Raw genomic sequence first — 15,378 nt, forward strand, 5'->3', positions numbered from 1 at the left:
CAAAATCCGTTGCGTAGTTTCAAAGATTTAAGCGTACAAAGGGACATAGGGACAGGGAAAGCGACTTTGTTTTATACTATGTAGTGATACTTACTTATATACATCAAAGAAGGCCACTTTTTCATCGGGGTTGCTAAGCTGCTTAGCTTCCATTAACTTTTGGTAATACATCACATTCTCCGGATTTCTCTTTAACAAATCCTCATACACTGACTCTGCTTCCTTGAACCTGAAATAATATTATAGTAATATAATTAGGGCATGCACCCGGGTTTACCCGGTTCCGAAAAACCCGGGTAAACCCGGGTTTTTTGATGATCTTGAGAACCGGGTCTGAATAGTATGAAACCCGGTTCTCCCGGTTCCGACCAAAATATTAAAATATAAAGTATTATTTATATTTTGCTGCATTATTTTAACAAATTTATTGTATCTGGCAACGTCAGACTCACGTGCATCGCGATTTTTCGTGCCACGCCTCAAACGTGGCTCCGATTGGTTGTCTAACCTTAGATGCTATAAGTTTCCTACGGTTGTATTACCAAAAAAAAAATTAGGCTTCGAAAATGACAAAAATTAGGCTACAGATATATTTTTATTAGATTTCTCGTGAATTTGAAAAGCTGTTAATTTTACTGATTCATATTTAATGATCCAGTCATGTTTTTGTTTTTGGTATCAAGCTGAAATTTATATCGAATACTCAAGTCTTCGGTCCCTTTTATGTGAAAAAGTCGAACTCACAAGCCAACGCATCAAAAGATACAGCCGTAAATGCTGAAAATTTTCGAAAATTTCGACATTCGCATGGGACTCAAAACCTACAGCTGGGTACTTTTCATGTTTTTATGTGATATTATGATAATAAGAGCGCCGAGACAACCGTCAAAACGCTAAGGAATAGAATACGCTATCGATACAAATTGACATAAGCGTATGATGTTTTGCCTAAGGATTCGGTCACACTACCAACGACGACGACGACCACGAACAAAATTTTCATCCAGTAGAAATTAAATTAAGATCAATGGATAAAAAAATAGGTTTTTCGTAGAAACGGTAGCTCCTAGAAAAAAATGTATTTAACCTTTTTTATAGATAATTTTATGATGTACAATTTTGGTTCCAGGTGATTGTATGATAAACTTACCGTCTCGGCGAAAATCGCAAAAAAACTATTTTTTTATTAATTGACCTCGAATTAATTTTTTTCCGAGTACCGTAATGACGGGAGATTTAAATATTTTATTTTGAATAAATTTTGGCAAGATTTGAATTTTGGTCGTGGTCGTCATCGTCGTTGGTACTTGGTAGTGTGACCGAACCATTACCAAAATATCATGAGCTTAAGGGTGCACTCACACACATCAGTCACCGTCACGGCACGTCACCGGACAGGATTAAAAAAAAATATGTATCAATAGTTCTAGTATGACTCTGTTCCCACACGACAGTCGCCGGCACGAAATCTATCAGTGACGTCACCGGTCAGGCACGTCAAATAATCTTTCCATACATGTATCATACTTTTATCCCCACTCACCCGGTGACGTCACGTCTCAGTTCAGTCAGCGTCGTGCTACCGTCAATTGCTACATGTTCTCTAGCGTGACACACGTCTAATCACTGACTAACCTGATGTATGTGTTCAATGATTCAGTCAAACCGGCGACGTGACTGACGGACAACATGACGGTGACTGGTGTTTGTGGATACGTACACGAACCGTCACCGATCAGTCATCGGTGACTTGACGGTGACTGATGTGTGTGAGTGCACCCTAATGCTTATGTCAATAATTAGCGTTAGCAATTTCTATTCCTTGGCGATACTGACGTTTGACTAAGGGCCAAGGTACTTTTATAAGACTGATAAATAAAGAGAAGTATTGAAATTTTGTTTCTTTATTAAGTTAATAAAATAAGACACAAGCCGCGTAAAATAAAGGCCTATCAGGTACTTTTACAGTTACTTTTGTTTAATTTCGTATTTTTTCCGAAGTATTATAAAAGAACCGGGTAACCCGGTTCTACCCGGTTCTGAGCTCGATTTGGAACCGGGTTTCAAAAACTTGGAACCGGATCCGGTTCTGCATGCCCTAAATATAATAGCATTACAGATTATTTGCCACAGTATACTTTTATACAGTAGTACATTTTGCATTAAATTAAGTGCTTTAACTAGTGAAGAGAATTGTATGATATCTGGTTCCATCATATTTACAAACATGTGCCAATTGAAAGGCATGATAAAAAAAGTGCAAACCAAATAAATATACTGAACTGTAATAAATTTACTACTATATACCTAGTATTTCAAACATTCATAACATTACTGTATATTCCATGCTCTTTAATGTATAAAATATAAAATTTCATTTGAAAAATAATAAGCCTTTCATTAATAATTAAAAATACAGCTTTAAGATGCAGCAAAAAATGATTAAGTAACTAAGTATGAATGGCAATTCATACTTTTGTGTGACTTTATTTTATAAAAGCATAATTCTTAGCTTATAATATTACTAAAAAACATATCAAGTCACATGATAATTACCTCTTCAATTTTAAATAATATTCACCAGAGGTTTCTTTCACTGATAACTTATCTAGAATTTGTGTTTGGAACTTTAATAAATGTGACAATGCCCTGTCGTATTGTCCAGACTCCGCCAATACCATGTTTTGGTAGAGAAGCAATTCCGAATGCTCATAATCATATGGACCCTTCATCTGATTTGTTCTGAAGGCATCCAGGATGCTGTTTGCCATCTCAAAGTCACCCAGGAGGTGATAACTCATGGCAAAACCGATCCATGATGCTCTTTGGGTAGGTCTCAACATAAACAATTGGTAGCGAGTGTCCTGAAAGCAATGATTGTTTTTTATTTAAATGAAATACCAATGTATATGACCTACAAAATGATTTATGAAGAGCTAAAATAAATCATGTTATTAAAATATTCATAGCTTCAAAAAAACAAAGTTAGAAAATATTCATACTTTCACACTATGGGACGACTACAACAACACTATTTAAGGGATAACACATCCCTTTGTCTAGGAATTATGATAATTAAACTGCATTATTTAAATACAAAACTATTTTTACAATTTAATCCATCAGTCCCCGGAATCACAGACACAATAGATAATCTATTGTGTCGCGCCCCGATCGGGGCGCTCGGTGGTCAATGGGTTAAGGTATATCTTTAGTTTTACAATCAATAAATGTGTACTATAAATAGATGATTAATACAATTATGTATATAGAATAGAATCAATAAATTGCTGTTGTTACATAACTTATTGGAAGCAAATTAGCACATATTATACTGCTTATGGAATGTTATGATTATTTTATTGCCAATTTAATAGGCTATTTGACAAGGTTTTGAAAACTGTCTCAAATTATTAAGATACGTTTATAGAGCACACAAAACACATGTTTCTTAATTTTTTGTAGTTATTCATTGAGAAAATGGAAAATAAAAACATGATATTCAAATATGCCGCCAAAACACAATTTTGAAGAATATGGCGTCTCGCGACCATGGTGACGTCACAGCGGCGTAAACATCAACTTGCTCCTAGTACTTATTGTTCGTTTTTGTTTTAATTATAGTATAATTAAGTTAATCTGTTTAAAAACCAGAAAATGAGTTCTTATAGGTGGTGTGTAGTTCCTGGATGCAGAAATACAACTATTAAAACCCCTGACAAACTATTTATATGTGCTCCAAAAGATATAAAAATGCGTAGAAAGTGGTTGCAGTTAGCTCGCAGAAATCCAAGTGATATTAGATATATCAATTAAAACAGTTATATTTTTTTGTGAAGACCACTTCGATGTAAGTATAGTGTTGAATACCTAGTAGGCAGTTTATTTTATTTGCAATACTAAGTATAGTATAAATCGTCTCATTACTTACCTGCTTGAGGTAAGATAATGATATATATAAATTTATGATGACGTGTTCAAATTCAAATTCAAAATTCAAATTCAAATTCAAAATTTATTTATTGTGTTGTGACGTGTTTGTATTGATATTGAAAATAATCAATACAAACACGTCAATCCTATAAACTGGATGGCTGAAATGAAAAACAAAGCACTTAATCTAAAAAATGTATACTTCATAATTATTGTGATTCATGTTTGTAGGTATAATTAACTAAAAAGGTAATGAATGACGATTGAAATATTAACTTACGTAGCTGTTTTCACATTTCTCAATTGAGGAGCGTAAAACTCTTGGTTGTTTTTAAAGAACATGCCAACCAATATAGCGTCCACTTTAGGTACATTTCTACTGTCTGCTTTTTCGAAATTCGGTTCCATGACAAACAAAAATAACACATAAAGAACAAAACTGATTACAGACACCTTGAATCACAAGAAATAAGTTATACAAGAAACAAAACCAAAAGCGAAATTCAGCAACGACGTGAGTAAACGTTGGGATCACTTGTTATTTACGCCGCTGTGACGTCATGGCAGATGCAGCCAATCATGGATGTTTTCGGTCACGTGGTAATTTTAAAAAATATGATGTTTTTTCTCGACGATTTATAAATAAATAAGTTATTATTTATATATTTTATTAATTTAAATCGCTTCAAAAACCTTATATATATATGGATTACACAAAAAAGTAATTTATTTTTTATACTGTCAAATAGCCTATTATATATACAGTACTCATTGCTCATTTAAATAATTCTTGTAATTATTATCAACAAGTCTTGTTAGAGCCATGGGATTATTCATTCACAAAATTGTAAATAATATATCTTATAAGATAAATTATAAGACTCAGCTTTAGTTTAACAGCAAATTTACAAAATAAATAAACACGCAACAAATGCATACTTACTGAAATATTATGAAAATATTACTTACTTTGTAACCTTCAAGGTCTCTCATTTGTATTTGTAGCAAAGACAGATCTCGGAGGATCTGGATATTTTCCTTTTCCCATTTAAGAGCATTACGGTAACATTTAATTGCTTCATCATATTTTTTATCCGATCTCTGAAGTAAACCATACACATGCCAACAAACAGGGGACTTTAATTCATTGCGGAGACCTCTACGAACATATTCATATGCTTCATCCTTACGTCCAAGACAATTTAAAGTCAATCCTTTCATGGCCAATGTCTCTGTAAAACATTAAGGTATAAATATCGCATATATTTCTATCAAAGTATATTTATATACAAAAAAAATTATACAAAAATATATAAAAAATATTATAGTAAAAAATGTTTATGTTACCTCCATGCTCTGCGAATTTAGGATTGGATAATATTTGCTTAGCGAACTTCAAGCCATTTTTATATTGTTTGTGTTCATAGCAACGCTGAAATAAAAAGAATAACAGTTTATTGATAACCTTATTTATTATTAGATACCTACAGAAGTACAAGAAGAAACAATTATTACTAAATGACAGCAAGTACTAAGTATATTACAGATGGAAGATATTATTAGTCACAACCAATAATTAACTTATAAATTAACAATTAAATTCGCATAGACTTACGATTGTAATTAATTTTTATTCAGTAATAATAGCGTAAAATGACAAGCCACTTACAATCGAATACTATGTTTACTAGGAAACTTACCAAAATTCTTTTAAATAAAGCATTTTCTTTAGGCGGTAGAGGGTTGCTGGGTGGCATTTTGTCACAAATATGTGAATAATCTTTCTATTATTTCACGAAAAAATTGAAATATTACTAAAAACCTCGTGGCTATAAACCAAAGAAGTCGATGATGGATAGTAGTCTATGGTTCATAGAATACAATGCATAAACAATAGAATTAAGACATAATATGAAGAAATTGCCAGTTCTCATTTAATTGTCTCGTTTTTAAAAAAAATGTGTTTTGGCTCGAGTCTCGGGCTCGAGTGGTGTGTAATTATTATTATAATATTAAAAATAAATTGGTATTGGTTCATGTCAGCCCATTAAACCAAAGAAAAACACGCTCAACGACATTACAGCTTATTTTTTAAATATGTATAGAAATAGAAATAATATTGTATGTGTACATAGCTTAATTAAGTTTTAATGGTAATCTGAGATAACCTGAATATATTTTATGTTATAAATTACATAAACGAGCTTAAGAGCGTATTCAGAAACAAAGCTTGAAACTTATAAGTTCTTACGCGCGCTGGTAACCCGTGCAGGAAAATATATGAACATGCGCCGATAAGCGCTGATCGGCGCCGACAAGTTCCAACCACAGACATGTATTAAGTAGACAATGCAAGTACCGCGATCCACACCGCGATCTGTATGAAAACCAAGCGTGTCATATATGTTTTGTACCTTAGATTATACACCTATAGATGTAACCATGGCGTGACCGCACTTGAAACAGAAATAGAATTTTGTGGTGTTGCCTAATAAGTTGGCAATTCCCACATATTAGGTAAAAAATATTATGAATCTTACTTGATCGCGAACAGACTTTATAAATACCTGTAAGTACTTCGCAAACTAAAAATTCAGAATTTGCATATTTTAAATGCTAGCTTCAATAATGTAACTCTTATGTCGTAGTCGTACGAAATACTTTAATAAAACCTCCGTAAGGTAGGTAAGAAGAATTGTATGGACATCATTGACACACGACACGTTCAATGATGAAATAAAACCAGTCTATAACATAAACATGTTTATTATTTATTACTATATACATAATGAAATAAGTACAGCTTGGCAAAAAAGAGTAGAAAACCGGAAGTCACTACTGTCCTCTCGTTACCAACACTTTGAATGATTTAATTGTACTCGTTTATTTTTATACAGTAATGAATCATCATCAAAATGAATGGAACAAATTTTTGAATATTTTGTTGGCAGCCAATTTTCTCGTCCAGTGGCATCCAGCCATTTCTTTTTATCAATATTGGATGGAAACCTGAAAAAAGAAGATTTTATTCGCATGTTACGAAAGTTTATCTTTATTGAGTAATAAGTTAAATAAACTACAATAAAGCCCTTAAATAAATGTAACTAAAATTAAAGTTTACGTACAGAAGAATTAATTTCCTCTCAATAAAAATATTATACTACTAGCTTTTACCCGCGACTTCATCCGCGTGTTAATCCAGGTAATAAACTACTCATGTGCAAAATATCATTGAAATCCATCCAGTCGTTATTGCGTGATTGAGTAACAAACAAACATCCAAACCCTCGAATTTATAATATAAGAAGGATGAGTACCTACCATGATAAGCAAACCCAACAATCATAATCTTTAATTATAATCATAATCTTTATTTTCTCTTCACAAAACAAGACCTCGAATCGTATGTATGTACTGACAATAAAGAAATATGATTTATTTGGGTAAATTAAAGTAGCCATTATGGCAACCCTGAACCGTTCATCGTTAATCGTTATTTTATTTTAAGATAGTGAAAACACGTATCACAACTCAATATTCTTGGCATCACATCACTGAATTCATCACAAAACATCATAATCGATGATCATCTGGCGTTGTAATAACGAAAGAAATGATAATTTCGCCTACTTACGTGTGAAATGTTATTCCTTCAATTTTTCGCTCACTCCGGCTTTTACAACCCAAAACACTGCAACCCACCATCGCACGTACACTAAATATTCTGTATTATCCAATTTTTATACGCAATAAACACTGTAAATTCACACAATCACAGAAAAATCCAAAAGACGCCAAGTTTGTTTGTCACAATCTGTTCTTGCCAAACAATAAAACCGGCCATGCCGACAAAGACAAAAACTATATATTCTGTCCTGTTTCTTTGCATGGGTTTGACAATTAACGATCTCGCTCTTTCAAGGAAGGTCATTTTGGTGGTTACATCTATAGGTGTATAATCTAAGTTTTGTACTGACCTTGACGCGTTATGACGTCACGAGCGCTTTTTAGTGATGGTAATTTCATTTTACGCTTAATCGATTAGGACGCCACTCGCGCGGCGATTCTAGTATCGTCCTATCCCATCGAAGTAAATCTAAATAAATCAGATCAAAATAGATCTATGTCTAAGAGGTAGTCAAATAAATGAATCGTAATCGATTACTAAATCGATTCAAGACAGAAAAATGTTAATTACCATAGACAATAAATAACGTTATAAACCTTTTAATATTCTAACAAGTAAACTAATGTGTTTTAGCTTTTTTTTACATATGCCCATTGAGTTACCATGTACTACGTACTAGCGAGGCCATCGAAAGAAAGTAATTAAACTGTCAATCAATCAATCTTTATGTCCCATTGCATCAATCCATTTTTCTTTTATGTTCGGGTTACTTGGAAAACTGAAAAAACAAACATAGTCTAAGCAATAAGGAGTTTTCTTAAAAAACTCCAAAGGTGACACTTTAACTAATGGCGTCCATGTCATAATATTTATTTTTAGTACCTTTGTATTAAAATACTTAAAAGTTCTAGGTCAAGTCGCATTAAATGACAAAAAAAAATCTATGCCTTTTTTTCTGAAAAATTGCTCCTTCAAATTATCATTTTTCTGTTCGATTATAAAATCGATTAGAATCGAGAACTGTTGCATCAAATGAACATCACTAACCACAAAATTGTACAGATAAATGAGAAGACGCTATTCATTGCTTATTATCATACGACGCGATCGATTCCGTATGGTTTGGTATCCATGTTTGTCACGATCGTTTTCCACAGATATTCTTTATTTGATTTTAAAATAAATAGTGCATATTCTGATTAGAAAATTACTTACCGGTGGAAGGAAACATCTCCGATAACTCGGCCACTCACAGCTGTGGAGTTCCTACAGTTTATAACGGCGCAATTCGGCATTTTACTTTATTCAGCTTCACGTCTTTCCTTGGCGAACTGCAAGCGCAGACTGAGTGTAGGCCAGCGTCAAGTAAGTTTCATAAACTTAGTTTGGACACGGGAAGTACATACACTCGCTTAGTCTATCTTGATACATGTCTGTGGTTCCGACAAGCTTCAACAAGCGATGGTCAGCGCTGGGCGCTCCCATATAAAATTTGTTTTGGTCTGCTTCAACCTGCTTCCTTTGTGTAGAACGAACCAGCGTTGACAAGCGCCGATAAGCGCTTATAAGTTTCAAGCTTTCTTTCTGTCAGCGCTGGTAACCCGCGCAGGAAAATAGAATTCTATATGAACCCATGCCGATAAGTGCCGACAAGTTTACTAAATTACTTGCTCTGTGGTTCCGACAAGCTTTAGCCTTCAACACGCGCTGGTCAGCGCTGGGCGCTGCCATATAAAAATTGTATTGGTCTGCTTCAACCTGCTTCCTTTGTGTAGAACGAACCAGCGCTGACAAGCGCTTATAAGTTTCCAGCTTTCTTTCTGAATACAGTCTGTGACATGATGGCAAACTGTGTAGCATTATGCTATTTTTAATTTTTATGTCTAGTACCTATAATTAAAGATAACTTTTATATAAGATCTCAACGCAAGTGGCGTAAAGAGTAAGGATAAGATTTCACTTAATAATATTAAGCCATAGCATGCCATAGTGAAAAGTGAATAGGTAGCGAAATAAGATAGCGATAAAATATATTTGACGACGTCCTCCTCCTAGACTAGGGCACAGACCACAGAGCAAGTAATGCACGGATTATAGGGCTATTGACATTTGATTTATTATTGTCTGTCAGATGTCAGCTTGTAAATTATTGTTTGTCGCTTGATAAAACCATGTCTTCGTCTGCCGCTCTTTAATTATAATTCGCGAGTTTTTTTTTAATCCATACAAAAGAACAAATTTTATTTAATAATTGGTACTGTTTGTACTTATTTTTAGGTGTCTTCGGAATATGGGATTAGAAAACATGCGTCGTTGGCCAATGTATATTGTGTTTGCCGTGTGTTTCTTACTTACCCTTTCACTATTCAATAGTTGGAGTATGGAGACTGAATTACAAAAAAAAGTAAGTGAACTTAGTACCCAATTACAAGAGTGCTCAAAACAGCAAACAACTTGCATGGAAGAATCCCTGCGTCATTCACAACAAAAGGATAGTTTTAATACAAAAATAAATCTATTGGAGAATCAGAAAGTTCAATTAGCGAACGACTTAACGGATTACAAGGATAAACTTTCCAAATCTGATGCAAAAGTTAACCGAACTTTGGTTGACGTCGAATTATGTAAAACGGAACTGCAATCATTACAGAATTTACAAGTGAGTAAATCAGCTACTTTGGATACTTTGCGACTGGAGAAGGAGACGTTGACTAGTCAGTTAGAAGAACGTAAACAGAAAATTGATGAGCTCGAAAAGGAAATTTTGAGGTTAAAATCATCTATGACTACTAAAAGTGCACCCAATCCTCCTGCACCCTCAAAGGTAACCCCAGCAGCACAACCACCTAAACTTAGTTCTTCACTCAATGCCTTAAACCCAGTCAATGAACCTGTTATTGAGGATAATGCCAGGGAAGAAATTGAAGATGCTAATGTATTCAACGATGGTAATGACATTGATCCGCAGTTGTAACAACCTGCCGATTATCTGATAACCAAGGCCTCATGGTTATGATAAAAATGTATTTTTATTACTTTGAGGTTTTTTGTTAAAATATTTTTACAATTGTTACAAGTATTGTCAAGATTGTTAAAAATTAGTGATTCTTGAACCCAATAAGCAATTTATTAGTATAAATACATTGTAATGTTAAATTAACATGTTGATGAAAGGAGATATTTAAAATCAAATACTTTTTTCAAAAAATTAAGTCAATTACTCACATAGGTTTAGTGCAATAATGCTCTAAATTCGTCATTAAATAAGTTTGTTTGTTTTGTTGTTTAGTTATCGTAAAATAAATAAGCACTTGCCCTGTTCTTTATCATAATTTTATTACTCCAAATCCATCAACATGTTAAACATGGTGCTCATGATCATATAAAAATTAAAATCTTTTAAATTCTCTAGATTCTAAAAATTCGGTATTGATACATTTTTTGGCAATGTCCGATCCAATGAAAGCTATTGTTGCAATATTATTATTAATTTAAAAATATGTTTTGCTTGTGAAAACATGTTTTCTTCCATTGTGTGTATAATCAATGCATTGTTTATTAGTAATATAAGTACTGCATGATATTTTCTTAAGTACATAGAAATTTATAGAAATTAATGGATACCTACTGTAAAAATTCATATTGGGGATTATTTATAGTGGTATTATCTGAATTATTTTATTGTTGCTAGATAGATTTTGACCTACACCACGTTAGAATCTCTTTCATTTGGTGTTAGAAACTATATTTGACTATTATATGGTGAATTTTGACATTATTTGTGTAAAATAAACATCATAATACATCTTGCTTTAAATGCAATAAACATTTTATTAATATGGCTTAAAAAAGCAATTCAGAATCTATCTAGACAGTAAAATAATCAACATAGGAATTATATTCTCAGTATAGCCTTGGAAATAAAAGTATTATTTTAATTTTTGTAATTGTATATCTATGAGGCTTTCAATGTTTCTTTTTACTAAAACATTTACTACTTCATTCCTCTTAGCATTTTATATGACGAATTTGAACCCTAAATTTATATGGGTGTTAGGATTAGTAGCTAGTTTTGTATATTCTACAATTATATCACAATTGTTACAATACCATTAAAACCGGCCAATCACATACCTGCAGCAGGGGCAATATTGGTATTGGACCCTCAATTGGCTCCTTATTTATGATGTGTATAGGCAAGCACGGGCAATTTAGAGAACAACTGAAATTGCTCTGACCGCCGACCAACTGAGATTGTTCCAATATTGTGTCTGCTGCAGGTGAGTAGCCGGCTCAAATGTATTTGTTGATTATTGGCTCTATGATACCAGTTTCATTTTGTCACAATTTAATATACAATATCAGGTATATGTATTTTTCTTTGGACTTATACATATTGTCTTATGCTGTATACAAACTAAGTCGCATTACTATAAACTGTGTATAATTTTTTAATGGATGGATTTGAAATCATGTAATTATTTTAGAGTGATTTCAATGGAAAATATATTTAGTGTATAGTAATGGAACATAATGGAAACAAAGGAATTGCATCAATAATAATTTAGCTCACACTTGCAAGAGTTTTAGTTTAGTTTTGTTTACTTTTGTTTAACTTTGGTATTTATGTTATGATCGGTATTAGTCTGTGTCGGTATGTATGCAGCATAAATCAATTACTTCACTGATTGTATGAGAATTTTTTATATTTAAAATTATTTGCCATAATGGTGCCAGAAATATAGATCTGTCAATATTTATTTCTTTCATTATTTTATGTAACTTTAATACTTGAGATAACATAATATCAAGTTAGAATTAGTGTAGGTAGGTAAATGATATATGAATTTGTCAAAATTTTGGGAAAACTGTTGAAAAATAAGAAACACAATTTTATATTTCGCATTTATTTCTTAAAGGCAAACAGCAACACCATTCTTAAAGACAAATATAACAAAAATAATTCTAATGTTTATTTACTTTATAAGTAACACAAATCTTTAAAAACTAATACACTACAATACAACAGTTTTTACCTAAACATAAAAATTGTCACATTTTTAAAACTAATATTAAAAAGTAACAATTTGGTCCACTATAGTTAACTCAAATTATAAGAGTTAATTACTTCAAACAGTTATGGTTTTCTACAAATGTAAAATTAATGAATATCAATATGTACAAAAATCCATAATTTAAAATGTGACAAACCATTTATATAATAGTGAAAATTAACAGTTGGACCACATTAAATTTATTTCCACATTGTCATACTAATACAAAGGAAAAGAAAATTTTGGAATGTTAAATTCTGATGGGTATTACATTGGAAAATACAATAGAATGCATAGTCAATAGAAAAAATCCTACAAGTCATGCATGAAACTGACTGGAGTAAATCTGTCTTATATTACAAGTATAAGGCCACTGTTTACTAAGATCTATATCAAATCTATAAATCTAAACAATCTATAACCTAAACATTATTTTGAGCCTAATTTATAAAATACACATCTGTAATCAAACAACATGTCTAATGAGACTAAATAATAAGTCTAGAGATATAAATTATCCAGCCCTACTACACTGGGAAGATGTTGAGTATTTAGTAAAATAACATGCTTAGATATAAAAATAGTATGTATATAAAAATAAATAACATTTCCTTCTATAGTGAAGCATGACAGCATAAAATCCTAATTTCATAGATAATCAAATCATAGTCATAATTATGGCAAAGTGTGTGCTTCCACACATAATATAATACTTATAAAAATGTAAATATAATTATTAAAATTATAAATGCAATTCATTGGATGATCCTGGTGTAAAATAACTTTAAACTTGTTTAAACTCTTCATCCTTGGCAACTTCATCAAACGCAGCTAAAAGGTTTCTTCTGCATTTACTTTCATCACTATAAAATATCCCCCAAATAATATACTCTCCCACATTCAAAGGGTCTATGGAGTAGCTAATTTGTAATTTGAATTTTCGTTCCCACTTTGGACTATCAATGTTGTGACTGTTTCTAGATCTTGTAAACTCAACATAGCCATTGCATTCTACTGCTAATTTCGGCAACTGAGCATTCAATGCTTCATGTGACCTGTTAGAATCTGAGCTTGTTGAAGGCATGCAATCACCCTGTCCACACTCCACATTTTGTGGAGTAGTCGGCTCCAATTTTTGCTTTTTCCCCATACCATCACCCTTGTTGTTAATTTCAAAAGAATTGTTAGACTTTATGTCATTAGTGTTTTGGTCATTTTGTTCAAACTTGGTGCAACCATTATTAGTTAGTTTAGAACGTTTTCTGTAGGTGCCATCAAATTCATCATCAGGCTTGCAACCTGGGGCCCATTCTGGACTGTTGCAAGTTGCCGGAAATAATTTTCTCTTACCATTTCTCTTTATTTCAGGTGAAAATGATGGGCTGGTAAAGGATTCACTTTTTCTGTAAACAAAGATGCCTCAATTCAAATCAAATTTAAAAAAAGTTTATACTTACAAAAGTTAATGCATACAGACAGGCAGACAGTTAAACAGATTAATTGATTTTTTGCCTCATGTTGTATTGATTAATTGACCATGGAAACATGTTTAGTACACAAGTTTTTACTAGTTTAGAGGATGAAAAGAGAAATTGATTATTGACGTCTTTTCTGAATTAATTAACTATTTTAATAAGAAAAAAATATATATATACAAACCTTGGCGATCTAGACCTTATTTTAATTTTGTCAATACTATCCACTGAGGTAAAATAATGTTTTGAGCACTCCACATCATTTTTAAGGAAGCTAAATACTTTTTTCCTTGTTCTTATTGTTCTGCCAAACCACTGAATGGTAATATCATCTGATAAATAGAGTCCCAGATTCTGTCTTTCATTGTCTATAATATGTTTATACCAAGAAATAAAGTTTCTCACATTTTGGTGTCTATTATTTTTACACCCTATGTTTATGTTGGTCTCTTGAATTGAGAAAAGTTTAGTTTTGTTAAATTTACTAGTTCCCTTTTTAGGAGTTTGAGGAGAATGTGACATTGTGCACCTGTAACATAAAACAACTTCCTGTTTATTTGATACTAGCGGTCCGCCCCGGCTTCGCCCTGTTCTTTCTCAGGGTCTAAAGATTATCTGTGCCAAATTTCATCAAAATCGGTTCAGTAGTTTATGCGTGAAAACCATACATACAAACCTTTTCTCTTTATAATATTAGTATAGATAAATAATACATTAATTCAAGAATGTAACGAAAATATATTTCAATAATGTTTTGTTATACATACTGGTTATTTTTTCGACAGTATTTCTACAACTTTTTGTGAGCTGTTTGCACTGTTTACCAAGTCTAACCGTAAAGCGGCCAATCGTCTCTTACTTTCCTCAACATACGCTGAGATTGAAAGATTTACTTCTAATAACTCTTTGTGGAGTTCCGAAACGTTTTTATTGTTTGCATATATATTTTCTGAAAGACAAATAGTTGACATGTGAGAATATTTTTAACGCATGAAACAAAAGAGAACGCATTTGGTTTCTAATTTCAAACAAGTTTAACTCACTTAAACAACGAGCTGCTTCTGAAGCTAAATGTTCCCTACTTATATCGTCAGATATTGTTGAATTCATTTTATAGTAAAGCTTTGTTTAATTCACATTAGAATTATCAGCAAGTTTAAAACTTTCGACAAATTATTCAGTTGTTTCAAAACTTTTTTGACTTTGACATATTTGGCTATGGATAGAGCAATAAGATGCGTCGATTTTTTTACGTCCGACTAGAAGGCTTTTGAGAAAAATAAAAGAT

General features: G+C 32.3%; 3 protein-coding genes and 1 long non-coding RNA gene across 4 annotated transcripts in view; 1 reads left to right on the plus strand and 3 right to left on the minus strand.

The window, feature by feature from the left end:
- Window positions 1–5,809, minus strand: part of Naa15-16 (N-alpha-acetyltransferase 15/16) — an 89,095-nt gene extending 83,286 nt beyond the window's left edge. Inside the window, exons 1-5 of the mRNA XM_090116961.1 lie at window positions 5,634–5,809; window positions 5,281–5,365; window positions 4,903–5,165; window positions 2,557–2,864; window positions 95–229 (exon numbers count right to left, since the gene is read on the minus strand). Coding sequence (XP_089973087.1) covers window positions 95–229; window positions 2,557–2,864; window positions 4,903–5,165; window positions 5,281–5,365; window positions 5,634–5,690 — 848 coding nt within the window. The 5' untranslated portion in view covers window positions 5,691–5,809. The remainder of the gene's footprint in view (window positions 1–94; window positions 230–2,556; window positions 2,865–4,902; window positions 5,166–5,280; window positions 5,366–5,633) is intronic.
- Window positions 5,810–6,683: 874 nt separating this feature from the next.
- On the minus strand, window positions 6,684–7,899 carry LOC149897248 (uncharacterized). The gene is made up of 2 exons (XR_016458217.1): window positions 7,568–7,899; window positions 6,684–6,942 (listed from the first exon to the last, which is right to left on the minus strand). It is a non-coding gene; the product is annotated as an uncharacterized LOC149897248 (long non-coding RNA).
- A 1,800-nt stretch (window positions 7,900–9,699) lies between these two features.
- Window positions 9,700–10,920, plus strand: LOC149897249 (uncharacterized). Its single transcript, XM_090116642.1, has one exon. The coding sequence runs from the start codon at window positions 9,852–9,854 to the stop codon at window positions 10,533–10,535; it is 684 nt and encodes a 227-aa protein (XP_089972768.1). The 5' UTR covers window positions 9,700–9,851; the 3' UTR covers window positions 10,536–10,920.
- Window positions 10,921–12,467: 1,547 nt separating this feature from the next.
- LOC149897250 (uncharacterized) lies at window positions 12,468–15,253 on the minus strand. Its single transcript, XM_090116641.1, has 4 exons — window positions 15,134–15,253; window positions 14,858–15,039; window positions 14,275–14,619; window positions 12,468–14,018 (listed from the first exon to the last, which is right to left on the minus strand). Exons 3-4 carry the CDS (start codon window positions 14,610–14,612, stop codon window positions 13,400–13,402), a joined length of 957 nt encoding a protein of 318 aa, XP_089972767.1. The 5' UTR covers window positions 14,613–14,619; window positions 14,858–15,039; window positions 15,134–15,253; the 3' UTR covers window positions 12,468–13,399.
- Between the last annotated feature and the right edge of the window lie 125 nt (window positions 15,254–15,378).

The sequence above is a fragment of the Colias eurytheme genome, chromosome 26 (assembly GCF_061535395.1).
Source record: "Colias eurytheme isolate Ceu_HAF_F1 chromosome 26, ilColEury1 Martin Lab GWU primary, whole genome shotgun sequence".
NCBI lineage: Eukaryota > Metazoa > Arthropoda > Insecta > Lepidoptera > Pieridae > Colias > Colias eurytheme.

What these genes read in the sequence shown, in the direction of transcription:
- LOC149897249 (XM_090116642.1), top strand. Translation starts at nt 9,852, where the DNA reads ATGGGATTAGAAAACATGCGTCGTTGGCCAATGTATATTGTGTTTGCC.
- LOC149897250 (XM_090116641.1), bottom strand. Translation starts at nt 14,612, where the DNA reads ATGTCACATTCTCCTCAAACTCCTAAAAAGGGAACTAGTAAATTTAAC. An exon ending in ATAAGGTCTAGATCGCCAAG is followed by an intron (nt 14,019 to 14,274) that starts GTTTGTATATAT and finishes CTTTGTTTACAG; the next exon opens with AAAAAGTGAATCCTTTACCA.